General features: G+C 42.4%; 1 protein-coding gene across 7 annotated transcripts in view; it reads left to right on the top strand.

The window, feature by feature from the left end:
• CAB39 (calcium binding protein 39) overlaps positions 1–27,572 on the top strand; it is a 209,565-nt gene that overhangs the window by 34,275 nt on the left and 147,718 nt on the right. For all 7 annotated transcript variants that reach the window (XM_069213414.1, XM_069213415.1, XM_069213410.1 and 4 more), the window contains 2 exons: positions 366–530; positions 14,862–14,980. In XM_069213414.1, the coding sequence (XP_069069515.1) occupies positions 366–530; positions 14,862–14,980 (284 nt within the window). The remainder of the gene's footprint in view (positions 1–365; positions 531–14,861; positions 14,981–27,572) is intronic.

Below are 27,572 nucleotides of genomic sequence, written 5' to 3'. Positions count from 1 at the left end.
TAGGCACGCCTGTTGGTGGCGCTATGGTGAAAAAATGTCTTTGAGCTATGTGCCAGTATTCTATCAAGTACCCTAATGCAGAGAATAGAACCCCTTTGTTTTAGTCTTTATCAACATGGCTTGTTTGCTTCCCAGAAATATCAGTTATAGGGTTTCAAAATTTTTTAAGTACCCTGCTCAGACCACTGAAAGTGCAGCATAACCTCTTTTTCGTGTGATGGAAAATAAAGGGCACCACAATTGCAAATGTAAGATGGAACTTGAGGAGAGACCCAAAGTTCTGGTGAAACAATTAACAGTAGGCATAGATTAGTCTAATGGCTTTAGTGCATTCAGAATGTTAACTTTTGGTTTTTCACCCTCAGGCTACTGAAGAGGTATCCAAGAACTTGGTGGCCATGAAAGAGATCCTATACGGAACAAATGAAAAAGAACCTCAGACAGAAGCTGTGGCACAGCTTGCTCAAGAACTATACAATAGTGGACTTCTGAGCACATTAGTGGCAGATTTACAGCTAATAGATTTTGAGGTAAGAAACACAAAAATACCAACTGGTCTGTGTGTACGCTGTTTTTCCCTGTTGGCTAAGGCCGAACAAACAATTCTTTTTATTTTGAATGGTTTCAATCAGCTCACCCTTTGAAATAGGTCTTAGAGTTGTGAATGTGAATGTGAGCTCAAGAACCTTCTGTAATGGCATGTTTGTACATTCACAATGTTTACACTTGGATTTGAAACTGAATATTTGTGTAAAGATTTCTTAGCAGTGATGCTGTCTTTTCTCACCTCAGTCAACACAGCATTTATAGGAAAACCCTGTTTACCATCCATTGAAGGATATAGGTTCTGCTTTGGTGTCCACAATGAGCCACAAGCAAAGAACACAGCTTTCCATGGTAGCAACCTTATTTGATTAACATGAGCATCTCATCAACCTAGGAAGACAATATACTGTTGGTTGTAGGCTACATCAGTGGTACACATGCCACAGCCCAGCATTGTAGTCCGTTCTCTTTATAGTGAATCTCCTGATCACAAAACGCTCCCTCTGCTAAGGAAATCTCTCTCCCCTTAACAATTGAGTTTTAGCTTCTTAAGCAATTTTATACATTACATTAATAACATACTAGGAAATTATATGGGTTTTAATGCTACATGGGGATGCATTTTCATTTTCTCCATTTTTAAATTAGCAAGAATGAAAGGAAGGAGTGTATATATGCATGTCATATCATATCATTTAAATATACTTTTTTGAGAGGGCCCAGAGCTCTCACAAACCTGCAGTTTGGGAGTACAAAAAACTAATCGGTGGACTGTTTGGATTAATCTCTGTGGTTGCTTGTATTCAGGTTCTGAAGGGATCTGGCATTAGAATTCTTGGACTGTTAGTACTGGAGCAAATCAGAGGCTGATATGCGTATGGCTGTTTCCTCACTGATGTGGCCTTGTGGACAAAAAAGTACACTGGGATGTGGCCAATAGTAATTACCGGTTGCTGAGATTAATTTGGGCCTACCACCCCTCACTTTTTGTATTCTTCAGTTGTACCGTTTCTCCGCATGGGCAGTTAAGACCTCAGTATGTTGTGGTGATCTGGTGAAGGAAGTTGACATTTCTTGTGTTTTAAATTCTGATGGCCCTTTTCTGGTGAATGGTGTTTATTAGTTTGTGAAGATACCAGTGAAGAAGAAATGGTGTTACAAGTAAGTAACTTTTTCTTCTTTGTTGTGTGATTTACCCTTTTATTAATAAACATTAAAAGACAATTGTAGGTTTATTATTTCCATTGAGTTGGTAGAGCCATGAGGAATCTAAAGTGTGGGGTGGAAGGGTATCAGAATGCTGTGAATATCTGTAAACTGGACTATTTGTGAGCAGCATTGGAAGTCACACTGTAGGGAAAAATACTCATTCTTTTATTAACTGTCGCAGCGACATCTTCAGAAAAAGCTCATGAGGCAAGGCCTAGACCCCTTGCTTTAAAAAAAAGAATTAAGGCCTTTAATACAAGAAAGAGGTTGCATTTTCTGTCTTAAATAAAAACTTTGAGTGTGGGGATAGTGACCGTGATGCAGGCAGACAAGTTTTACTTTGACATTGCAGCAAGAATGCTCCTTAAAAATTGTGCAAACCTATAGCCTTGTAAAATGACGACTCCAAAACACACACCCCAAAGTAGGATTTTTACCTGCAGGGATCATTCATTACTTCCCTGATTGTTTAGATGGCTTGCCCCTCATAACCACTAAAGTTTGCAGTCCTAGCCACTCACTCAAGGGCCAGCTGAAGCGTCTGGACAGGTAAGAACATACTGAGCCATTTTTCTGCTGTGTCCTAAAGTAGTGACCAAAAACAATAATATACCTTAATCTTTTCTGTCAGTTAAAGTGGTAATCATCCAGGGGCAGGGACACCTACAGGGGATTAGTCACACCCACTGAAGTCCAGGGGGTCACTGATGGCCACTGGCTTCTAATAAGGAGGGGTGTGGCACTGGATAGTACGTTTACTCTGTAGTAACTCTGGCACAACTAGAATAGTATTTTACGCAGATCTTGAATCTGCACAATCCCTTCAGGACAAGGACATTGTGTGTATAAATGTGAGTTGCTGAAGACTAATTGCTTCCTGGTACATCTTCAGCAATGAAGGAAATCCGAGAGGCACCCTATCAGCAAGGGGTGGGTTGGAGATGAAGTAAGCTTGATGATGCAGTGGGACAGCTCGTTCACCGGTCTGTTTTTTATTCTTCTGCAGAACAGCTGGGCTAGGTTGACCTTGTTACTCCTGGGCAGTCTCAGTTGCATGACATGTCTTGATGGTAGTCCTTCCAGTCAGCTAGGCTTTGGGCTCTCTTCTCTTTCTGACTGATGCGTCTTCCTCATGCACGCCAGCAGGTTGGTCTTACTTCTCTCCTCAGGTCAGTGAACAAGACCAGAACGGCATCAGCAGGCACTCTTGGGATGCATGTGCAAGTTTGCTTTTATAGGATTAGGATACATATTTTTAAGTGGGACCGCTTTCATTCTGACCATATCCAGTTGTTCAGGATGGCACCTTTTATTGAGACATTATAGCTGATATGATAGCTAATTTTGCTTTATGACTACAATTGGCCCCAGAGGCACTGCATCCAATTACCTGGCCCACTTTTCAGAACTGTTCATAGTCCTGCTACCCCTCTCAAACACAACGGCTTGAGCGGTTTAAACATCCTATTTTTGTCCTGAATCAAGCCCCGTATGATAACATTGGGTGTAAAGCCAACCATGTATATATCTACTACTTAACAAGGTTACGCTTTAATAATCGTTTGTGCGTACCTCGACCCGAGAAGAATCTAGAACTTTGTTTTCTGCTTACCTATTAACTAAAGTCACCTTTGTTTTTCCAGAATATAAGCACAGGCTGCAAATTTATATTATTGGGTATTAATTAATGCAACACAGAGAATCTGAATTCATCACTCAACACCACTCAGGTAGTCAGTTGCTCAAGGTGATTATCTTGATTATCCATTTGGAGTGCATTAGTGTGGCGGTCCTTTAGCAGTTGTGATAAATGACAGAGTATCCCACTGCATAATGCACAGTAATAGCTGATTGTTTCAAAATTCCCCTATCAGACCTTGTAAGGCCTAACTCCTTCACTAAAATGGCATGATGCTCATAACTGGTAGAGCACTGGTCTTGGCAGAATGGTGGTAATTCTGTGTGTATTGCATGCATGGCATATAATGCAGTTTTCCTGGCTGTGAAAACTTCAGCAAAGGACATTTTGGTACCTGCTCTCAACCGCAGCACACAAACAGCACTGCAGTAGCAGACATGGAAATGCACTAGAGGTAGGGAGGGGAGGCCAGGGAAGGGGTCTCCAGGAGAAAGCAACAGCATAGGGTTTTGGAGGTGGTTAATCCCCATAAGTAAAAAACAAAAAAAAAATGGTAGCGGCAAAGTGCAAAGGAACTAAAAACATACAGGTCACAGCAGTCCCTTTCCAGTGATGCTGTGCTGCTCAGAGCGCCACACTTGCTCCAAGTATAGAAGTAACCTACAGAGCGTACATTAGAAAAATTTAAAAGAAGCATTAGGCGGATTACTAATAGTGCAACAATCACCAGTGCAAAACATGCAGTAGTTAATGTTGTGCGTTGAAATATCCTACAATCAAATGTCATGATGCTCAATCTGCAACCTACTGTTCTTTACGTAATAGTAATTTTTGGCGTATTGTATGCATTCATGGCATGATGGTTCTCAACGTTGCTTTGAGGCATGCTGTGGCATAATAGTAGCATTTCTTGTGCTATGATGGCCATCTTACGAGATGGTGATGTACAGGAATATAAAGCAACCTCTGTCCTTAAGTAGCACCAGCAAATGTACCAAGGTTAAGAAAATTAGCAAAAGTGTATTTTGCTTGTATTCCAGGAAAATAAAATGTTTGTGTAACTGATGAGCCTTTGTTTAATTAATTTTCTAAAATAACGTATGTAATAGCAAAATCTATGGGCCTAATTACAATGTTCGCGAATGGGATACCCTGTCCCAAACGTGATGGATATCCCGTTCGCTGTGTTGCAAGTTCCAATATATCCTATGGAACTTGTAAAATGGCAGTCAGGATATCTGTCACAAGCTCGTAATCGGGCCTATATAATGTTTCATTAACCAACAAGCTAATGCTGGTTTGTGAAATAATTGCATTTCAAGATAAATGGTTGGAGTGATACTTGAATAGTAATCGCTGCTGCGGACTGAGACTGTAGACTTTCAGATTTGTCTAACTGGTCTGCTTTCCAAATTTGTATGGCTTCACTAACCTGAAAATAGTACTGCTGTGTGAGCCTGAAAAATATTTGAATCTGTGCTGCCTTCACCCTGAGATAATGAGCTTTGTGAATTCTCTTTTTTCATTTTCCACCTTGACACATCTTAAGATACTTTTGGTAAAACAATGAAAGGACTGTAAAATGTTCTGAATGCCCCAGTAGAACAACACACATTCACTTTTTTTTCTTGTTTTAAATTCTTGGTTGCTGAAGCCACTGGATCCCCTATTTAGAAGATTGTGCTCCCTCTCTGCAACTAGTGGCATATTTCCTCTTTAAAAGATCAGCAGCCATAACTGCTAAGATCGTAGTCGCTGTTCTCAATCTGTATGCATCATTGGGACAACAAATTATACATTTGAAATTGCTATACAAATAGAAATCTTAATGTAGTTTACATGTGATTAACCACCCTCTCCTCAATTAGCTTGCCACAATAAGCATCTTTACCCAAAATATTAAATGCCTTGTTATTAGGTGAAAATATTAATTGGCAGGCACTGTTTGAGAGCATACGTTTACCATGTCTCTGTACCAGCACACAAACCAGTGCAAGTAAGGGATCAGGGACACAATATCATCTAACACAAATAGTCAAAAATATTGTTTACAAAAACATCATGTCCGTAAAAGGCTAAATATAAAAAATATTTTCATACAAATAATGTTAAAAGATAAAAAATATTGTTTCATAATACATGCATAGCTAAAAGCAGTACATCCTAAATATTGTAATAAATAACATTAGTATGTTAATTAAGTAAAGCTAACTGATACTTAATACTATATATATACTTACATTACCAGATACATGTGTATCTCTATTATATATACATATATAATGTAACAAAATATTTTACATTAAATTATTTTGTTTTATTTTTTAAGTTTACTAGTATAAAAATCACTATATATTTATATGAAACATCACAAATATTAACAATTCTGTTTTAAAACATTAAATTACCCAACAAATGCAATTAAAAAAAAGACTAACAATAGATACTATAAAAACATTTTCATCAAATAAAAATAAAACGAATATAAAATTAAGATTGTAAACAAATATTAATACATATATTTACCCGATATTAGGAAAAATATTGGAGTATTGGAATAATAGATATACATTTACTATTCCAACTCCAAACAACATAGTAGTGGGGAAAGTGCTGCACTTAAGATGGGTAAGATTTCCTATTCCCACTCCAGTTTGCTACCATAGGGAAAGCTTTGGACTTTGAGGGGGAAAGAGTTACTATTCCCACTCCAGTTTGTACAACAGTAGGGTAAGCATTGGACTTCGGAGGAATTACATTTACTATTCCCACCCCAGTTGAAGCCACAGTAGGCAAATTACTTCACTTCAAACATTTTTTTTTTTTAATAATCCTATTAATCTAGAAAAAATATAAACCTCAATATAAACATTACTTAACGTAGAAAATATATATTTAAAAAAAATGAAACTAATAAAAAACGAATTAGTTTCCAGATTAAAAAAACTTGCTACGTCGCTGTACATTACTATTGGCAATTAACTAAAAATTCTAACTCACTTAAAATGACTATCTTAAAAGAATAACAATTATACATTTAATAGTAACACATAAAAAACATGAAAATAATGTTTAAAATAACAAATATTCTTAAGAATATTATTTACCTCATAAAAAAGTCTTGCCAACGATATTTCTGCATTACAATATGTTTTTGCCCCAATACTACTGTCTCAATATTTACAACTTGATAGTTTGTCTAAACACCCAAATAAGCATTGAAGGGTAGCAGCAGGTCTTTAGATTTCAGGAACTATGTTTAAACTAAATCACCATTGTGGGAAGTTGGCTCTGTATGCACTATTTCAAAGTAAGGAATAGTATGCACAGAGTCCAAGGGTTCCCCTTAGAGGTAAGATAGTGGCAAAAAGAGATAATACTAATGCTCTATTTTGTGGTAGTGTGGTCGAGCAGTAGGCTTATCAAAGGAGTAGTGTTGAGCATTTGTTGTACACACACAGGGAATAAATGAGGAACACACACTCAGAGACAATTCCAGGCCAATAGGTTTTTGTATAGAAAAATATATTTTCTTAGTTTATTTTAAGAACCACAGGTTCAAATTTTACGTGTAATACTTTAAATGAAAGGTATTGCAGGTAGGTACTTTAGGAACTTTGAATAATCACAATAGCATATATACTTTTCAAATAAATCCCATATAGCTATTTTAAAACTAGACAGTGCAATTTTCACAGTTCCTAGGGAGAGTAAGAGTTAGTTAATTTTTGCAGGTAAGTAATCCACCTACGGGGTTCAAGTTTGGGTCCAAGGTAGCCCACCGTTGGGGGTTCAGAGCAACCCCAAAGTTACCACACCAGCAGCTCAGGGCCGGTCAGGTGCAGAGTTCAAAGTGGTGCCCAAAACGCATAGGCTTCAATGGAGAAGGGGGTGTCTCGGTTCCAGTCTGCCAGCAGGTAAGTACCCGCGTCTTCGGAGGGCAGACCAGGGGGGTTTTGTAGGGCACCGGGGGGGACACAAGTTAGCACAGAAAGTACACCCTCAGCAGCACGGGGCGGCCGGGTGCAGTGTGCAAACACACGTCTGGTTTCCAATGTAAATCAATGGGAGACCAAGGGGTCTCTTCAGCGATGCTGGCAGGCAAGGGGGGGGGAACTCCTCGGGGTAGCCACCACCTGGGCAAGGGAGAGGGCCTCCTGGGGGTCACTCCTACACTGGAGTTCCGATCTTTCAGGTCCTGGGGGCTGCGGGTGCAGAGTCTTTACCAGGCGTCGGGATCTGGGAAGCAGGCAGTCGCGGCCTGGGGGAGCCTCTGGATTCTCTCTGCAGGCGTCGCTGTGGGGGCTCAGGGGGGGCAACTCTGGCTACTCACGGTCTCGTAGTCGCCGGGGCGTCCTCCCTGAAGTGTTTGTTCTCCACAAGTCGAGCCGGGGGCGTTGGGTGCAGAGTTGCAAGTCTCACGCTTCTGGCGGGAAACGCAGTTGTTTTGAAGTTGCTCCTTTGAAACAAAGTTGCAGTCTTGGGTGAACAGAGCCACTGTCCTCTGGAGTTTCTTGGTCCTTCTAGAGCAGGGCAGTCCTCTGAGGATTCAGAGGTCGCTGGTCCCTGGGGAAAGCGTCACTGGAGCAGTGTCTTCAGAAGGGGGGAGACAGGCCGGTAGAGCTGGGGCCAAAGCAGTTGGTGTCTCCGTCTTCTCTGCAGGGTTTTTCAGCTTAGCAGTCATCTTCTTCTTAGGTTGCAGGACAAGACATTAAAACCTGCTGAAAGAAATTGAATGGTGCTTGCAGACACTTAATAAGAAAAACAACACACTAACATCCTGAATACATAGTATTTCTGAAACATTAGACCAGCTGGAAGCGAGAATAGATGTGACTTAGTAGTGGATATCACACATCAAGGGTGATACAACAAGCGCAGGTAAAGAGACCTCAAGAAGGGGAAAAACTGTAGCGATCATGAAAGCAAAGTGTGAGGAATTGGGTACCCAGTGAATATCCATTTAATCCAGATAATACCTATCAAAACCCAGAAGAAGGACTCCTAATGGTACAAAGTATTATTGAAGGGCTGCAGATCATTCAGATCCATATTTTTGGAACCAATATAGCTTTCACCACCAAAGAAAAACAAACTATACACCCACAAAACCTTACACAGTGCTTTTGTGCGCTGGAGTCATAAGTACAGTCCTGAATGTAAACTTGGACAGATAAAAAAAAAAAAAAACTGTCCTATGCTGCCACGCTGCTCCTCGGAATAATGCAGCAGGATACCTTCATAAAAATCTGGAGACAAAATAAACCAAATATGTTGTAATACATAGTCTGTTTATCGGTACATGAGGGACACTCCTGCATCAACTATGGGCTAACCATGAGAGATATTGCTCATTGGGTAACAGGTTGCAGACACATTGGATCACATTCCTGTGTTTCAGGAACCAGCGCTTCCTATATTGACCTCCCACATTTTCAAATGGTGGTTCCCATCAAGGCCCTTTCAGACTCTGTATTTAGATCAGAGATGTGTGATGAGATTTTAGGGTACTTTAGTAATAATCAGGGTTCAGTATCCAGATACGATACTCTTTGGAGACATTCATGGCCTACATCGAGGTGTCTTTACCCAGAAGGAAAAAGCTGACTGCTTAGAGGTGCTCACAAATACTCAGAAGTAAACATTTAAAAAGTACGCCATGGAGGGAGGTAAACTGACCCGGAAAGAAATGGATTCCATATTAAAATAATTATTTAAGGCATAATATAAACAGCTGAACACCTCATAAAAACTGTATTCATAGTTGAATATAGCAACTTGGTTGGGTTTACTATGGCATGGCTTTAGGAGTATGATCAAGAACCTAGCACTACCCACCACAGAAGTAGATGTGAAAAATGCAATAAACTTTGCAAATTAACGAGCACCAGACTCTAATGGACTGACAGTAGACTGTTGACATTTTAGCTCCTTTATTTTTGACCATGCAGTAGGAACCCCTTGACTGCAGAGTTCTTCCCCTATCCCTGCGGGTAGCCATGATAAGCATTGTTCTTCAAACCTGGAAAACTGGAGAGACCATTGCTCATACAGGGCAATATAGTTCCTGAGGACAGATAGGACATTCTTGACCCACATCTTAGCAGATACATTTCCATTCTTGGGATGGGCCTGGTGCACCTGGAACAGGTGGAATATGTTAAATCTGTTCCTCTGTGCCAGAGCTATATTCCTAGATGTGGAGAAGACTTTGTTGCTTGAACGTAAGCTGATAACTGATGTGCTTAAAAGAATGGGCATAGGAGCCAGATGGTTTTGACTTGCATATCTAGCCCTATTGTTTCACCACCCTAAGAATGACCTTCAATATAGAAGCCTCCGAACCAGTACATAGCAAACGATACACAAGACAGGATGCTTTTGCTCCCTCGTTTGAATGTCATAGTTGTGGAATCACATGCATGTGAAGTCCGAGCTGGAGATTGCTAATATCATTATTCGCAGATGATCTGTTACTGTAGGTCAGTGGCATGAGGGGGTAACCTTTCAACCATTATACGTTAAATCTTTTTAAACGGTGGGGTCTCTGGATTGAGAACAAACTGGGGCAAATTTCTAATTGTGACCTTGAAAAACAAAATGTACACCAAATGCCTGATTTTTTTTTTCCTTGACTTGTATTAAATATTTGATTAGTTACTTGACCATAAATTGACCAGTACTTGCTAGCGGTATAGTTATTGAATTGCAATAGACCAGCTGGCTGCTAGAATTGATAGATGGTGCAAACACCTGTTAAGACTGGTGTTTTGAATTACTGTAATTAAAATGATAGTTTAAGGAAATGCCTCCTTGGCATGGTTGCCCCCTGACTTTTTGCCTTTGCTGATGCTATGTTTACAATTGAAAGTGTGCTGAGGCCTGCTAACCAGGCCCCAGCACCAGTGTTCTTTCCCTAACCTGTACTTTTGTATCCACAATTGGCAGACCCTGGCATCCAGATAAGACACTTGTAACTGGTACTTCTAGTACCAAGGGCCCTGATGCCAAGGAAGGTCTCTAAGGGCTGCAGCATGTCTTATGTCACCCTGGAGACCTCTCACTCAGCACAGACACACTGCTTGCCAGCTTGTGTGTGCTAGTGAGGACAAAACGAGTAAGTCGACATGGCACTCCCCTCAGGGTGCCATGCCAGCCTCTCACTGCCTATGCAGTATAGGTAAGCCACCCCTCTAGCAGGCCTTACAGCCCTAAGGCAGGGTGCACTATACCATAGGTGAGGGTACCAGTGCATGAGCACTGTACCCCTACAGTGTCTAAGCAAAACCTTAGACATTGTAAGTGCAGGGTAGCCATAAGAGTATATGGTCTGGGAGTCTGTTTTACACGAACTCCACAGCACCTTAATGGCTACACTGAAAACTGGGAAGTTTGGTATCAAACTTCTCAGCACAATAAATGCACACTGATGCCAGTGTACATTTTATTGCAAAATACACCCCAGAGGGCACCTTAGAGGTGCCCCCTGAAACTTAACCGACTGTCTGTGTAGGCTGACTAGTTCCAGCAGCCTGCCACACTAGAGACATGTTGCTGGCCCCATGGGGAGAGTGCCTTTGTCACTCTGAGGCCAGTAACAAAGCCTGCACTGGGGGGAGATGCTAACACCTCCCCCAGGCAGGAACTGTAACACCTGGCGGTGAGCCTCAAAGGCTCACCCCTTTGTCACAGCCCAGCAGGGCACTCCAGCTTAGTGGAGTTGCCCGCCCCCTCCGGCCACGGCCCCCACTTTTGGCGGCAAGGATGGAGGGAACAAAGAAAGCAACAAGGAGGAGTCACTGGCCAGTCAGGACAGCCCCTAAGGTGTCCTGAGCTGAGGTGACTCTAACTTTTAGAAATCCTCCATCTTGCAGATGGAGGATTCCCCCAATAGGGTTAGGATTGTGACCCCCTCCCCTTGGGAGGAGGCACAAAGAGGGTGTACCCACCCTCAGGGCTAGTAGCCATTGGCTACTAACCCCCCAGACCTAAACACGCCCTTAAATTTAGTATTTAAGGGCTACCCTGAACCCTAGAAAATTAGATTCCTGCAACAACAAGAAGGACTGCCCAGCTGAAAACCCCTGCAGAGGAAGACCAGAAGACAACAACTGCCTTGGCTCCAGAAACTCACCGGCCTGTCTCCTGCCTTCCAAAGAACTCTGCTCCAGCGACGCCTTCCAAAGGGACCAGCGACCTCTGAATCCTCTGAGGACTGCCCTGCTTCGACGACGACAAGAAACTCCCGAGGACAGCGGACCTGCTCCAAAAAGACTGCAACTTTGTTTCAAGAAGCAGCTTTAAAGAACCCTGCAACTCCCCGCAAGAAGCGTGAGACTTGCAACACTGCACCCGGCGACCCCGACTCGGCTGGTGGAGAACCAACACCTCAGGGAGGACCCCCGGACTACTCTACGACTGTGAGTACCAAAACCTGTCCCCCCTGAGCCCCCACAGCGCCGCCTGCAGAGGGAATCCCGAGGCTTCCCCTGACCGCGACTCTCTGAAACCTAAGTCCCGACGCCTGGAAAAGACCCTGCACCCGCAGCCCCCAGGACCTGAAGGACCGGACTTTCACTGCAGAAGTGACCCCCAGGAGTCCCTCTCCCTTGCCCAAGTGGAGGTTTCCCCGAGGAAGCCCCCCCTTGCCTGCCTGCAGCGCTGAAGAGATCCCTTGATCTCTCATTGACTAACATTGCGAATCCGACGCTTGTTTCTACACTGCACCCGGCCGCCCCCGCGCTGCTGAGGGTGAAATTTCTGTGTGGGCTTGTGTCCCCCCCGGTGCCCTACAAAACCCCCCCTGGTCTGCCCTCCGAAGACGCGGGTACTTACCTGCAAGCAGACCGGAACCGGGGCACCCCCTTCTCTCCATTCTAGCCTATGCGTTTTGGGCACCACTTTGAACTCTGCACCTGACCGGCCCTGAGCTGCTGGTGTGGTAACTTTGGGGTTGCTCTGAACCCCCAACGGTGGGCTACCTTGGACCAAGAACTGAACCCTGTAAGTGTCTTACTTACCTGGTAAAACTAACAAAAACTTACCTCCCCCAGGAACTGTGAAAATTGCACTAAATGTCCACTTTTAAAGTAACTATTTGTGAATAACTTGAAAAGTATACATGCAATTGAAATGATTCAAAGTTCCTAATGTACTTACCTGCAATACCTTTCAAACAAGATATTACATGTTAAATTTGAACCTGTGGTTCTTAAAATAAACTAAGAAAAGATATTTTTCTATAACAAAACCTATTGGCTGGATTTGTCTCTGAGTGTGTGTACCTCATTTATTGTCTATGTGTATGTACAACAAATGCTTAACACTACTCCTTGGATAAGCCTACTGCTCGACCACACTACCACAAAATAGAGCATTAGTATTATCTATTTTTACCACTATTTTACCTCTAAGGGGAACCCTTGGACTCTGTGCATGCTATTCCTTACTTTGAAATAGCACATACAGAGCCAAAACTATGGTATCACTTCAATAATATACCATTTACTTCACTATAACGTTTCTCAGTACACTAAGATCTCAAATGATAAGACTTGCTTGGGTAGATACACAGCCAAGAATAAGCCGGAAAACACTAGTTAGTCACTCAAAAGCTGGTTGGGGGGAGGGGGTGATAAACAGCACCCAACTTACACTTCTGCTACCACGTAGCCAAAGTACCATATTGCACACTTGGATAATGGGAAGAGACTGGCACATCTAGCAGAAAAAGTAGTGAGTCCCTTGTGGTTCTCAAACTATTTAGCATGCCCAGAGCAGGAGTAGATATTGTAAGATGCATCACATGTTCCTTGCAATGGCTACTACGCAGAATGGGCTAGACAGGTTATACTTTGCCCTGATTTCAAGAAGAACAAAATATCCCTTGGCTTCCAGTTATAGCATAACCCAAAGCAGTTGCTCAGCTAACCAATTTCAAATGAAATGTATAGGGTACCAGTTTATGGAAGGAAAGTACCAAGACCTAGCACAGTCCAAAGAAATTAGGCATTTTTCTATACTGTAGATCTCAAACTACACTCCCCAGTCTTCAGCTGGATAGCAAATATGACTGCTCTTACACCAGTGTTGAAAATCACTAACCCAAGAAACTTAGTAATGCAATTGTATAAATCGGTCATATCTCAAAGATCACATATGGGTGAAGCGATGTTGAACTGAGAAATGAACCTAGCCATAGAAATAATGTGCACAAACTACATTTTGAGTACTTTCAAAGGTTTTACCGTACCCCTCTAATGCTTCTTTAACTACAGACTAGATAAAGCTGGGCGTGTCCCTGGTGCACAACAGACAAGCAGGCTTTCCTCCATGTTGCTCAGGAGTGTTCTGGAATAGCAGTCTTCTGGATCTCTGTCTTTGAGAGTATAGTACAAATGATCATCAAGAGGTCACCCACTCTCCAGTGACTGAATTGCTGGGATATATAGAAGTCCTGCGTTACACAGCAATGTTCTGGGGTAAAGGCCCTCTTCCTAAGAGGGAACTAGTTTTCAAAACATGTATAATAGCTAATGTGAAATGAATCCCTTTTGACATGAATGTTTGCCTTAAAACAGTACTCCATATGCTGTGCTCCCTAACTGTAAACTATGTCTGATTTAATTTTATGACAGTTTTTGTCATTTGGAAAGTATAATTATAGGTTAAAAAAAAAAAAAAACAGTTTTTTCCCTGGACTGTGCAGCGTCCGTGTAGGAAAGTGCCTCACTATTACATGGTTACCCCCCACTTTTTTGCCTGGAATCTGATGTGATTTCGACTGAAAGTGCACTGGGTTCCTGCTCACCAGGTGACCAGTGCCCAGATCTCTTTCACAAAACTGCACAGATGTTTCCCCAATTGGCAAAACCTTTAGCGCCCTCTGTAAGTCCCTAGTAAATGGTACTCCTGGTGTCTGGGGTACTGAAGAGGGTCCCTAAGGGCTGTAGCACGAATTGTGCCACCCTAAGGGGCCCCTCACCAAGCACATGACAGGCTGCAATTGCAGGCTGTGTGTCTTGGTGCAGACAAAAATGAACACACCACACAACTCAGTCTTTGTGCCATGTCCTCCAACACTGCATGCACTATATGTAAGTCACCCCTATACCAGGCCTTTCAGCCCAAAGGCAGGATGCGTTATATTAAATGTGAGGGCATATCCTCAAGCTCAACTTTAGCTATGCAAAATGTATTGCTTGGGATTGTGGGTATTGATTTATATAGCTCAACACAAATGCAAACTAGGATAATTTTATAAATGTGTACAGGTCTCATAATTAGTTTTATACACTACAAACTCTTTAAAATACCAGTTTTAAAGGAAACACTGTACAGACTTATTTTGGTATTTGTATCATTTATTTATTATTTGATTATATTTGGATGATTGTAAGAAATGGTCATTTGTTTTTTTTCATCGTTTATCCAATCAAAGTTGTTTACAAGAATTTTTTTTAAACAGGGAAAAAAGGATGTAGCTCAGATCTTCAACAACATTTTAAGACGCCAGATCGGTACAAGAACTCCAACTGTGGAATATATATGTACCCAGCAAAATATACTGTTTATGTTATTAAAAGGGTATGTATTAATTTGAATAATTGGTATTTCTTTCCTTTTCATGGTTCACACCTTTGGGCCAGCAGATCTTTTGTCTGTCTGGCCGAAAGGTTAATTCTGAAAAGTTTGTTCAGCAAATAGTGTTGATGAATGTCATTGGAGGACGAATATGTGGAGCTTATTCAAGCACACCAGCCAGGTGGCTTATGATTTGCAAAGGGGCAGCAGTGTTATAGAGCAGACATTGAAGCAAAAAAATAAATAAATCTTAAGCCTTTTTACCCAGAAGGATTGTTGTTCATAGGAACTTGCATGCCCCCCTCTAATTCCAGCATGCACATGTTCATGGTATTACTTAGGACTCATGTGCCAGCAAAATATGAAGCTACATTGGATACCCTTGTCGGTGTGAAAAGTGTCTTTATATTGGGATGCCATGAGCTATTAGAATGCCCGTTTTCTTTTCAGATATAACCCAGGGCTTTGGCACATTTTCATAGAATAAATATGTTGAGTGAAGTAAGTCAGAGTACATTGTAGCTCCAGTTGTGCCCCTTTTCTAAGCATCTGTCATAGAGACCTGGACCTTCTGTTCATGCCATGGGTTGTTTTGCTTGTGGTGTGTCTATTAATGTTTAGGAGTTCTCAGCGGTTGGATTTTTCGGTACTCTTTTCCATTTCCCACTTCTACATTATGCTTGTTACAGTACAGGCATAGGGTTCCTGGTAATTACACATCTCTGAGACAGACTGTTACGATTGACCCTCCTATAATTACGAACTAAGTAATACATACACTTGTGCTTTTATGCAACATTTGCCCTACGTGCAATGAGAAGCCGTTTGCTGCAAGACGTGATCAACTTTAAAACTGACCCTCATTTAGAGCTCTGGAAGCTTGTAAACCAAGAGGAGGTGATGGTGGTTCTAGTAGGGCATCGTGGGACTCTACATAGAGCCGTCCGAAGATACAAAACAGTTTGACTTCCAACAGATTATTCTCCAGGGTGTTATCAGAGCTGCGCCAGATGTAGTCAAGAAGAGCACCCTGGCAATACAAGCAGGAGTATTTCCAAGGCATCAGTGTTCTTTCTTTTGGCACTTTTACAAGACATTTAGATCCTTGCCTTCCTTCTTGACGTGTTGTGACAACAAGCTTGCGTCCAAAAAATAAGGATTGCAGCTACCCAGTCCTTTATACTACTGTTAAAGACGTCTGACAAGGAGTAGACGTTTTAGAAGTCTTGTGATTCAAAGGAGGGCACGACTGATAATGAGCCAAGCTTGTACACTTTTACATTTTTGGGAATTGTCTGTTTAACCCCCAGGCTGGGTAATCCCTCATTCTTTATTAATGTTCTCTCAGTGTTCCTTAGCATCATCACAGTCCCTACTCAAGACATCATTTTAGAAGCTTTCAAGACAGGCAATATCCTCCCTCTCCAGAAAACTCCACACTGGGCCCTGAGTACCTCACCAGCTTTCAGGCCATAACTCACCTACCAATCATCAGCAAGTAATCTACCACAACTCCCTGATTGTATCCCCGTCATCCATCTCAAAATGTCTACCAATCTGGCTTCAAATCATGCTGCTGCATGGAAACAGCTACCTTGCAGCTGATAGACAATGTCCTTCGGTTTGCAGATATAAAGGACACCTACCTCCTCACACTTCTGAACTTGTTTTCCTTGATCCTCATAAGCCAGCTGCACCTTCTAGACTTGAATGGTGTTCACTATTGACATTCCACTCGGGTTTTCCTCCTTGTCCAGGGTTGTAGCTTACATAGATTCACCTGCTTCAATCTTCCCTGTAACACCGTAACAGAATTAAAAGCAATGCTAATACTTAGCATTAGGAGTCACATTTAAAGCAGTAGTCGTTGTTAGCCAATTCACATTTTTGTAAAGCAACCAAACTTCAACCTATCAGAGCAGAAAGCCCGAAGCACATTTCCCTTGCAGAGCCACCACACGTCTGATACCTTACCGCTCGTCGTCCCAAAAAATCTCTGCACTCCCTGCTCTGCTCCTCCGAAAAGGAGGGTAGAAGTTTAGACATCCGAAAAAAGCTTTTACGCTATTGCTGCAACCTCCATCAGAGTGTCCACTGCACTGGCCATGCTAGGTAGTTATCATCGTCAGATTTAGTCTGATGGATCAGCAAATCTGGAAAAAAGAAGTGAAGGAAATAATTCAATGTGGTGAGAGAGCTTCTTCTGAGATCAGTGATGCTGCAATGGATATTTTTGGGTGTTAGATGTAATACAGCACAGTCACACCCTGGAATTTGTTCTAAAGCCTTCCAGTTGCCCATCTTGCAGAACATCCCATCGTCTGTCGCTGCTGAGGCAAGAGATTCATTTGCTTCTTCCATAAGATGCGATAGAGGAAGTTCCTCTATTTCACCGCCGCAAGTGCTTTTATTCAAACTTCTTCCTCATCCAGAAGAAATTGGGCAAATGGAGACGAGTGATTGATTTGAAGCTCTTAAACAAGCACATGAAGAAATAACCTTTCCGGAAGCTATCCTTGAAAGAGATCCTGCAGCTCGTGACTTCTGGGCATTGCATGACTTCGCTAGACCTTATGGATGCGTGCTTCTATATTTCCATACACATCGAGCATCAAACATTTCTGAGATTGAAGGTGGCAAGGTGCCACTACCAATTCAAAGTAGGGCTACATTCAGCTCCTAGAGTCTTTTTGAAATGCAGGCCCCGTGGCTGCCTTTTCGAGAAGGGATGGTCACCAGGTGTTACCTTACCTGGTTGATTGGCTCTTAAATAGTCCCACATTCCTCTCTGCTAAAAGATCTGCATGGCCTGTCTGCGGCTGTTGGAAAAGCTAGGTCTCAAACTGAGCAGAGAAAAGTTGTCACTAATCCCATCCAGGTCGGCCGTTTTCCTAGGCACAGTGTGGGATACGACCATCTCCAAGGCATTTCCTACTGCAGAGAGGATCCATCGCTTGAAGACAATAACAGCTTCCCTAGTGGGAAAAGAGTCCCCTTCTGTCCGAAATTTAAGATCAGTTTTGGGAATTATGTAATCTTGCATTCCATTGATACCAAATTACTGTCTCAACATGAGACCCCTAGCGACCCACAGAGGGTTCAAAGCCACTGAGCCTTTGATAATGTTAGATTAATAATTCCAGCTAGGAGGTTAGAAATGGCCTGGGGGTACAGGAACTGCCAATATCTCAGGGACTATAGTTCACCCCTGTGCAGCCCCATATTGTAATGACAATAGATGCTTTTCTAGAGGGCTCGGGAGCACATTTGCAATTGCATTTGGAGATTCATAGAAGATGGTCCGCACAAGAGGCAGACTCTCACATCAATCTTCTGGAATTAAAATCTATATTCCTGGCCCTTCAGCCTTTTCTTCCCAGACTTCACAGTTCCTCGGTTTTGGTAAGAACAGACATTACCACAACTATGTTTTACCTAACCAAGCATGGGGGAACGAGGTCTGCTCAGTCTCAACAGATTTGGGAATGGTTAATTATGCACAGCCTGTCTTTGAGTGAAGCATGTCCCTGGAGTGGAGAACGAATGGACGGATTCTCTCAGCAGAAAAACAGTGTCACAAATGGGAACTGAATCTGTGTCAGTTACTGCAAGTGTTCTATCAGTGGGGCACTCCAAATCTATTTGCTGCTTTTCAAAACAAAAAAGGCAAGATGTACGCAAGCAGATTTCCACAGAAAGGGTCTGGAGGAAATGCGTTCCAACTAGCCTGGACAGGAATGTTCGCTTACACCTTCCCTCCTTTTCCCCTGATTGCAAAGGTCATTAGAGGGGAAAAAAAGCAGGAACCATGCCGTCTAATTCTGATAGATCCAGTGTGGCCAAGGCAGTACTGGTTCACAGATTTTCTTATCATGTCAGAGTGTCCAGATATTCCATTCAAGCCAGTGGAAAATCTTATTTCCACGAATTGGGAAGGGAGGGTGTGGTTGTCAGATCGTGCATCCGCAGATATGTTTGCTTAGCTTGTCAGCTTGGCTTATTCTAATATTGAGTGTGGGTCGTGAAACATGCCAGAAGACTGGCAGGCAATTCTCCAGTCTTGTCTCAGCTAATGAGGTCCTTTCGAACCCATTCATAAAGCAGATGTGAAATATCTTTCGGTGCAGTTGCTTTTCTTTTGGCTCTCCCACCAGCTAGAAGGATAAGTGAAATTCAAGAACTGCATGTCAGTGAACCATATCTACAATTCCTGAATGACAGTCATATTATGAACTAATCCTAAATTCATCCAAAAGTGCCAATTTTGTTCCACCTGAACGAGCCTATTGTGTTGCCAACGTTCTTAAGTAAGCATTCATCCAAAGCAGAGAGAGTCCTGCACTCTCAGGATGTCAGACGATGTCTAAAATTCTACTTGGACAGAACAAAGACTTTTGGAAAATAGGATCAACTTCTGATTTCGTTTGCCCCACCGAGAATGGGTCACAATTTATTGACCAGTATTGTCTGGCGGGTTCCTGCAGCTCAAGCCTTTTTCCATGAAAAGGTAGGAGCGCCATTCACTGCAAAGGTAAGAGCACATTCTGCAAGAAAAGCAGCTGCATCTTCAGCCCTGTTTTGTTACCTTACAGTTGCAGAGCAGCAACGTGGACTAATTTTTACTTTCATGAAATACTATTGTCTGGTAGGCGGATGCCGCTGTTGGTCACGCAGTATTACGTCGCCCCCTGTCCATTAAAGTACAGAAATGTTATCTTTGTGTGTATATGTTGGATGGCATGTGAAGCTGCAGATACACAGGCTTTGCATAAGTCCGCCATCTAGTGTGGGCTTGGAGAGTTACAAGTTGTTTTTCTTCAGAGAAGGTTTTTGAGTTACAAAATCGAGTGACTCCTCCTCTCGGTGATAGTGCCCATGGGCATCGAGTCCTTTGTTAGATTGTTTTCTTTCCACTGTCTGGTTTGGATGTGGTTCCTCTCGCTCTGGTAGATCTTGGTTCAGTACTATCTGAACCTCTCATTTTCTATGAACATCGGTATAGTTCTCGATCGCTTCTTCTAAACTTACATTCGATCCTATTGAAATTTTCTGGGTCGATTTAACGCCAATTTCGGGCGACCTCGCCCTTCTTGGGCCTACTTCGATGCGTGGCTGTCGAACAGTGTCAGGCTGATGGAATGGACTCCGTTTCGCTTTTGCCCTCTCTGTCACGCCAAGTTCCCATACACTGATAGGACTTGGTGTGCAATCTCTGTCTTTCTCCGGATCACAGAGAAGAAAGCTGTGAAGCGTGTCGATCCTTTCGCTTGAAGAAGACTCTTAGGGATTAAAGGGCACGTCTTTTGGAGATGGCGTCCAAGTCGTCAGAACAAACGCCCGACATCTTCGGCGAAGAACACACACAAGAAGAGATGGCTCATCAAACTGCAGTTTGCATTGCAGACTCCAATTTGGATCGAGATTCCGATGGCGACATTCCAGCAGCACAGTGCATGAGTACATCAGCCCCTTCCCATCCACAAAAGACAACCAAAAAGACTTTAGCACTGGTCTTGGGATCCCCACTGCTTGCCGGCCATGGTCGAACCCTAAAAAACAGTCGGATGACCCACCCTTCGGCACAGAAAAAGAAGACCAAAGTGCATGCCATACCGGTTTTGGGATCAGGGCCGAAAAACAGAGACTTCCACTTCGTAGCGGACAAAACTGCCATCATTTTCGGCTCCAATAAAACATTCTGTTTCCAAACGTTCGGAGCTGAAACCTGTGGGTGGGAAATATTCTCCAGCTACTGAAGAGTCTTCTTAAATAAGGCCCACATTGGAAGTAATGGACGCTAAACAGCAAAAATGTCTTATACATAAGGACACAGGAAGAATTATTGCTTCTCCTCCTACTAACTTTCCAAGAGACTGTAGAAGCTGAGCCTCCACCTGCTGAAATATTTAAGCAAAAGGGGAACCAAAGGCACCACAACAGCCTTCACCACCACATTCTCCTTTACTTCCTGGTTCTCCATGACCACATACTCAATGGGACATATAGGATTCCGATCCCATTCCTTCTAATGATCCTGATTTATATCCTGAAAGACCATCTCCAACTGAAGATACCACTGCTTACAGTCAGGTTATAGCTAGGACAACTGCAAATCACAAGGTGCAATTAAATACAGATCCCATTAGGGATGACTTCTTATGTGACACACGAACATCTACTTATAAGGAGTATCAATGTCTTCCTATGCTCCCAGGCATGTTTTAAACATGCAGATGGCATTTTCAGAGAGCCAGTAAAGTCTAGAGTTATCACTCCAAGTGTAGACAAAAAGTATAAACCTGCACATTCAGGTACACTTTTTTTATCAGAGTCCAATTGCCACCTGACTCTATAGTTGTCAGTGCAGCAAGGAAAAGGGCAAATAGCCAATCCACAGGGGATGCTCCTCCCCCAGACAAGGAAAGTCGTAAATTTGATGCACCAGGGAAAAGAGTAGCAACTCAAGCTGCTAATAATTGGAGGATTGCAAACTCTCAGGCACTGTTAGCAAGGTATGACAGAGCTCATTGGGATGAGATGGGAGTTTTGTTGCAGTACCTTCCACCAGAAAAGAGCGCAGCAGATAGCCTGCCCCTCTGTTACTATCTCTAACAATCATATTAGATCGGCAATAGATGCAGCAGATACAGCAGCAAGGGGTATCAATGCCAGTGTAATCATTAGAAGGCACACATGGTTAAGAACTTCAGGGGTTAAACCAGAAATACAACAGGTAGTGTTAAATATGCCCTATGATAAGCCACACTTATTTGGCCCAGAAGTCTATACCACCATAGAAAAGCTGAAAAAAGACTCCAATACACCGAAAGATATGGTTGCCCTTTAGACTACCCCTACTAGGGGAATTTATCGCAGGCCCCAGTTTAGCGTTGGCTTCAAACAATCTACCTCAGAGCCATCCACATCCCAACAGAAACAAGGGCCACATTTTTACAACAGAGGCAATAATTAGGGAGGGAAAGTTAAATCAACCACCCCAAGAGGTTCCTCCACTTCAACCAAACATTTACTTCTTACACATCCCTACTGACCATACCTATCCTGTAGGAGGAAGACTGGAACATGCTTACCAAGAGTGGCACAACATTACTACAGATCAATGGGTTCTATCAATTATCCAACATGGTTATTGAGTAGAACTTATTCCTTTGTTCGCACAGACCTTCTCTGGAACATCTATATTTTTTTAAACAAGAGGTACAATCACTTCTACTCAAAGGTGCCATAGAGATGGTACCTATATCCCAACAAGGGTCAGGAGTATATACCCTATACTTCCTCATACCAAAGAAAGATGGTACTCTCAGACCAATCTTGGATCTCAGACCCCTTAATCATTCTGTCAGAGCATTTTCATATGGTCACTCTACAGGACATCATTCACCTGCTTTAGAAACAAGACTACATTAGATTCAAAAGATGCTTATTTCCGCATTCCCATACATCCAGCACATCGCAAATTTCTAAGATTTGTGATAGCAGGCAAGCACTACCAGTTCAAAGTACCATCATTTGGAGTAACAGCACCAAGAGCGTTTACCAAATGCCTCGCAGTGGTCGCAGCATAACTCAGAAGACAACATATACATGTCTTTCCCTATCTGGACGACTCGCTCATAAAAGCCAGCACAATTCAAACCTGTCAACAGCACACCCAAACCCACTGAGAATTCAAGCTTTCCACAATCTCATATCTCAACTACAGTACAACCACACTTGCACAGTGAGGTTGATCATGAAACTCTTGGGAATGATGGCGTCGTGCATAGCCATAGTACCCAATGCACGGCTAAACATGAGACTGCTACAGCAGTGTCTCTCACAACAATGATCTCAAGCACAGGGTCAGCTTTAGGATCTAGTGTTGTTGGACCGCCAAACTCTGCAATGGTGGAATCACACCAACTTACTAAAGGGGTGGCCGTTTCAGGACCCTGTCCACAGACCATAATCACAACCTATGCATTAATTATAGGTTGGGGAGTCCATCTCCACAAACTCACCATACAAGGGGAATGGAACTCAATTCAATAAGCTTATCACCATAAACCATTTGGAATCGCTAGCAGTGTTCCTAGCACTCAAAGCTTTTCAAACACAGATCACACACAAAACAGTGTTAATAAGGACAACCAACATGACCACAATGTATTATCTGCAAAAACGGGGACACACACTCATCTCAATTGTCCCTTTTAGCACAGACAATTTGGAAATGGGCAATTCACAATCACATTCAACTACTAGCAGATTATATCCCAGGGATACACCACCAATTAGCAGACCTCTTAAGAAGGACTCAGCAACAAATACATGAATGGGAGATTCACCCATAAGTCCTTCAATGATACTTCCAAATGTGGGGAACTCCAGACATAGACCTCTTTGCCACAAGCGGAAGTGCAAAATGCCCAAACTTCACATCCAGGTACCCACACCCTCAATCTAAGGGCAATGCTCTATGGATCAATTGGTCAGGGATATTTGCTTACGCTTTTCCCCCTCTTCCTACTAATTCCATTTTTAGTCAACAAGATCAGTCACACCTCCCTCACTATGATACTCATAGCTCCCACCTGGGCACGTCAACACTGGTACCCAACACTCTTGGATCTGTCTGTAGTACCACATCATAAACTACAAAACAGACCAGACCTCCTTGGGACAGCTTTGTTACCGCCTTGGCCATCGACCCTGTTGCATGGATAATTTCACGTTTGCCGATACACTTGACTGCGAGCGAACTTTTTTCCTTCTGTGTTTTGTTCGCCCGTACACTTAGGGCGGCCCTGGTGCTTTGAATTGGCTTGCTTATATCAACTGTTTTACTTTTCGTTTTCAATTTATGTGGCAAGAAAAGCCCAGTTAGGAATTTACAACGCTAATAGCTCTAACCCGAGCAAACACAAGACCTATTGCATTGCAGATGCCTGTCTAGAAGTGCTATTTATTTTTTGAAAATGTATTCTCAAAACCGAGTTTTCGGAACGGTGGTAATGGAAACTATTATCCTGGAGTGGAATTTTGGAAGGCGCAAATCTTTATTGCGCCATCTGTGATTTGTTGGGACTTTACTCTTCTGTGAATGATCAACATGTTCTGACGAGGAGTCTGCCATTTGGCCTTAAGTTTGCCTCCTGATTTACTTATTTTTATTTATTTATTTTGGTCACATGCATGGCCTACATTCACATACATGTCAGAAGGAACTAGGTGTCTGTGTACTGTGTTCTAGACAACTGGTTAGTAAGAATATCAACTGTCAGAAGCATTTTAAACCCCACAGACCACAATGGAGTTTTTTTTAAAGAAATATGGTCTGTGAAATAAAAAGCAATAAGTGATAGCTAGAAAGAAAGTGGACTCTTAAGAGCTATGTTTGACACAACACTGCGAATAGTAACTCCAACGGAGGGAGGGACTTGAGCGCTGCGCTGATGAGCAGTATGCCTTTCCAGTCTGTATACTTGGTGAGAAAGTAGAGGTTTTTGTCTGGGATCTGGGTCTTCCTGTAAATCTTGTGTCCTTCAGTACATACCCAGCAGAGGTTGAGTCAGGAACACTTAGTTACACGTTCGTGTCAACCAGGATACTAGGAGGACAAAGTTGACTGAACTCCAGTTACTGATTGTGCTGCACCTGTAATTGGATCTAGAGAACTTACGGGTAGGGCCAGGGAAAGTACGGACCTTTAAACTGTACTGTCAGTGCCTCACCCACATTCTAGGTAGCCGGTGTGGAAGAATAGACCATGAGAAATCACTCAGTGAAGCAAATTATCACAAGTGTTCTCTAGCTCAGGGCAGTACATCTAGCCTTCTACAATCAATCAAAGGAAATGTCATCAAGACCACCAACAACATGCTCACCATACATTACATCCTGAAACAAGGTGGTTCCCCATTGCTAACTGTAATAATGGATGCTCAGACTCTATGAAAGTAGGCCATTCCACAGAGAATTCTTGTGATGATACCAGATCTCCAGAGCAGTGATTAATCAGGCATTTGGTCTAAACAGGAAAAGTGAAGCAAGCCATTACTTAAAGATTGACAAGAATCAATCAATAAGGTAAATGAGTCTTGAGGCATAGCTGAATTAAACTTGCGCCCATCCCTTTACAATCCACAAATACTCTTGTGCTGTAGCTGGTGTACTCCTTTTTTTCATAAGGTCAACTCCATTAGCGGGCCTGGGTTTCAAAAGGCGTTGTACATGCATTCATGTGAGTTGTAAGCAAAAAGCCTTCCTTGAAAGATGAACTCCCAGTTAGCTGCGGACTCACCTTTTATTTCTTATCAATACTCATAAAATTGGGTTAGAGACCAAATATAAACAGGTCAGTCAGCCTTCATCATGACACACGCCAACAGCTGTGTATACCCACATGTGGTAGGCAAGTCATGCTGTTCTTCTTTCTAAATGTCAACTGGTTTACACCAAATTTCTGTCTGCCTAAGCACTTAACCTTTCTTTCAATTTCTGCCATTATTACCACAGCGTCTATTCAGACAGTCTGAAATTCACCAGTGTTGACTCAGCACCTGAATTAGATATGTTCCTCTTTGGTACTGGAGATCTCTAGCCACAGAAGACGGTTTGACTATTCACATTAGATACATGTGATTACTCTAGATTAGGGGTCACGTAAAAGCTTGTTAGCCTATACGCCAGGTGTAATTAAAGCCATGAAGCAGCATTGGCAGTATCCGTACCCATTTTAACATGGTTGTTTCGGAGGTAGTTCAAGCTAGTGCCTTGAACTTCCTACATACAATATTGTTCCCTATTATTACTTTTTATTTTTTTACTACTCTTCGGTATTTAATATTGTCTCCTAATGTACTCGGTTTAGTCATGCTCTGTTGTGCCTCATTACTGCTTACTTATCTGTTTTCTCCGATTGATTATTAGCAGTATCTTAATAAATGCGTCCCATGTAGGAAAAATTTGAATGACCAACAGTTGACCATTGACTGAATCAGGTAAAAATACTGATTCTTTTTCCAGTCCCCAGTTTAATTGTTGTGGCAGAGCTGACTTCTTGAGAGGAAAAACAGACCTGAAGACTCCCTACTCTTGCTTGCTGGCTTTCCCATGCTCTTGTTTTTTTGTACCTTTTGTGATTGAGCAACTGTAGTCAATGGTATAACTAATTCCAAGATTGGAAAACATCTTCATATTAGCTATATTACAAAGCTGATTTTGTCTGCTCTGATGTGCACATAATTCAGATGTTAGATTCACTACCTGCAAAATAAGAAATATTTCCCCACATCAGTCATTAATTCATGAGAGAGAGAGGAAAAAAAAAAGAAGAAAAAAATAAATATAGAATCTAGTCCTTTATTCCAAAGTGTCATACATGTTTACCATGTTCTTCGGATCAGAACTCCTAGCAAGACAAACCAATCACTGCTTTTTGTGATTTAAAACCGTTATGCCCTCAGAGTGCTCCTTGGTTGTAGAGCATTCTCTCCTTACTCAACCAAGACAAAGTTCTCTACTGTCTATCTTTCATTTTTTATAGTGCATGGCAGTGCATGGCGTGTACAGCATTTATCTTGTTTTGTTTTAATTAGTGTCCCATACAAAACCAAATTCTGAATAGTTATCTATGGAAACTGAACTTTAGAGTATTGATTTATACATGGCATTTTTTTAATTCCTGTTCTTGAAATGTTTTTGCAGACATCCCATGACATTTCCAAAATTACACCAAGATAGTAGACTTGAATTGGGGTTATACAGATTCTATATGGGATGGTTGACCTGGTCTTGTTATTGACAAGCTGCAAACCTTTTTTTTTTTACTCTGCTTCTTATTATCCTGCCTGTGAAGCTGTTCATTGTTCCATGAATGTTTTTACAGGCAAGTAACCTTTTTCATTTTTCCTGATAGTACAGGCACACATAATCACATCTTGTAAGGAAATGCCTCCTTGGCATGGTTGCCCCCTGACTTTTTGCCTTTGCTGATGCTATGTTTACCATTGAAAGTGTGCTGAGGCCTGCTAACCAGGCCCCAGCACCAGTGTTCTTTCCCTAACCTGTACTTTTGTATCCACAATTGGCAGACCCTGGCATCCAGATAAGTCCCTTGTAACTGGTACTTCTAGTACCAAGGGCCCTGATGCCAAGGAAGGTCTCTAAGGGCTGCAGCATGTCTTATGCCACCCTGGAGACCTCTCACTAAGCACAGACACTCTGCTTGCCAGCTTGTGTGTGCTAGTGAGGACAAAACGAGTAAGTCGACATGGCACTCCCCTCAGGGTGCCATGCCAGCCTCTCACTGCCTATGCAGTATAGGTAAGACACCCCTCTAGCAGGCCTTACAGCCCTAAGGCAGGGTGCACTATACCATAGGTGAGGGTACCAGTGCATGAGCATGGTACCCCTACAGTGTCTAAACAAAACCTTAGACATTGTAAGTGCAGGGTAGCCATAAGAGTATATGGTCTGGGAGTTTGTCAAACACGAACTCCACAGCACCATAATGGCTACACTGAAAACTGGGAAGTTTGGTATCAAACTTCTCAGCACAATAAATGCACACTGATGCCAGTGTACATTT

Source organism: Pleurodeles waltl, chromosome 11 (genome assembly GCF_031143425.1).
Source record: "Pleurodeles waltl isolate 20211129_DDA chromosome 11, aPleWal1.hap1.20221129, whole genome shotgun sequence".
NCBI lineage: Eukaryota > Metazoa > Chordata > Amphibia > Caudata > Salamandridae > Pleurodeles > Pleurodeles waltl.
This window is presented reverse-complemented; position numbering and strand designations above follow the sequence as displayed.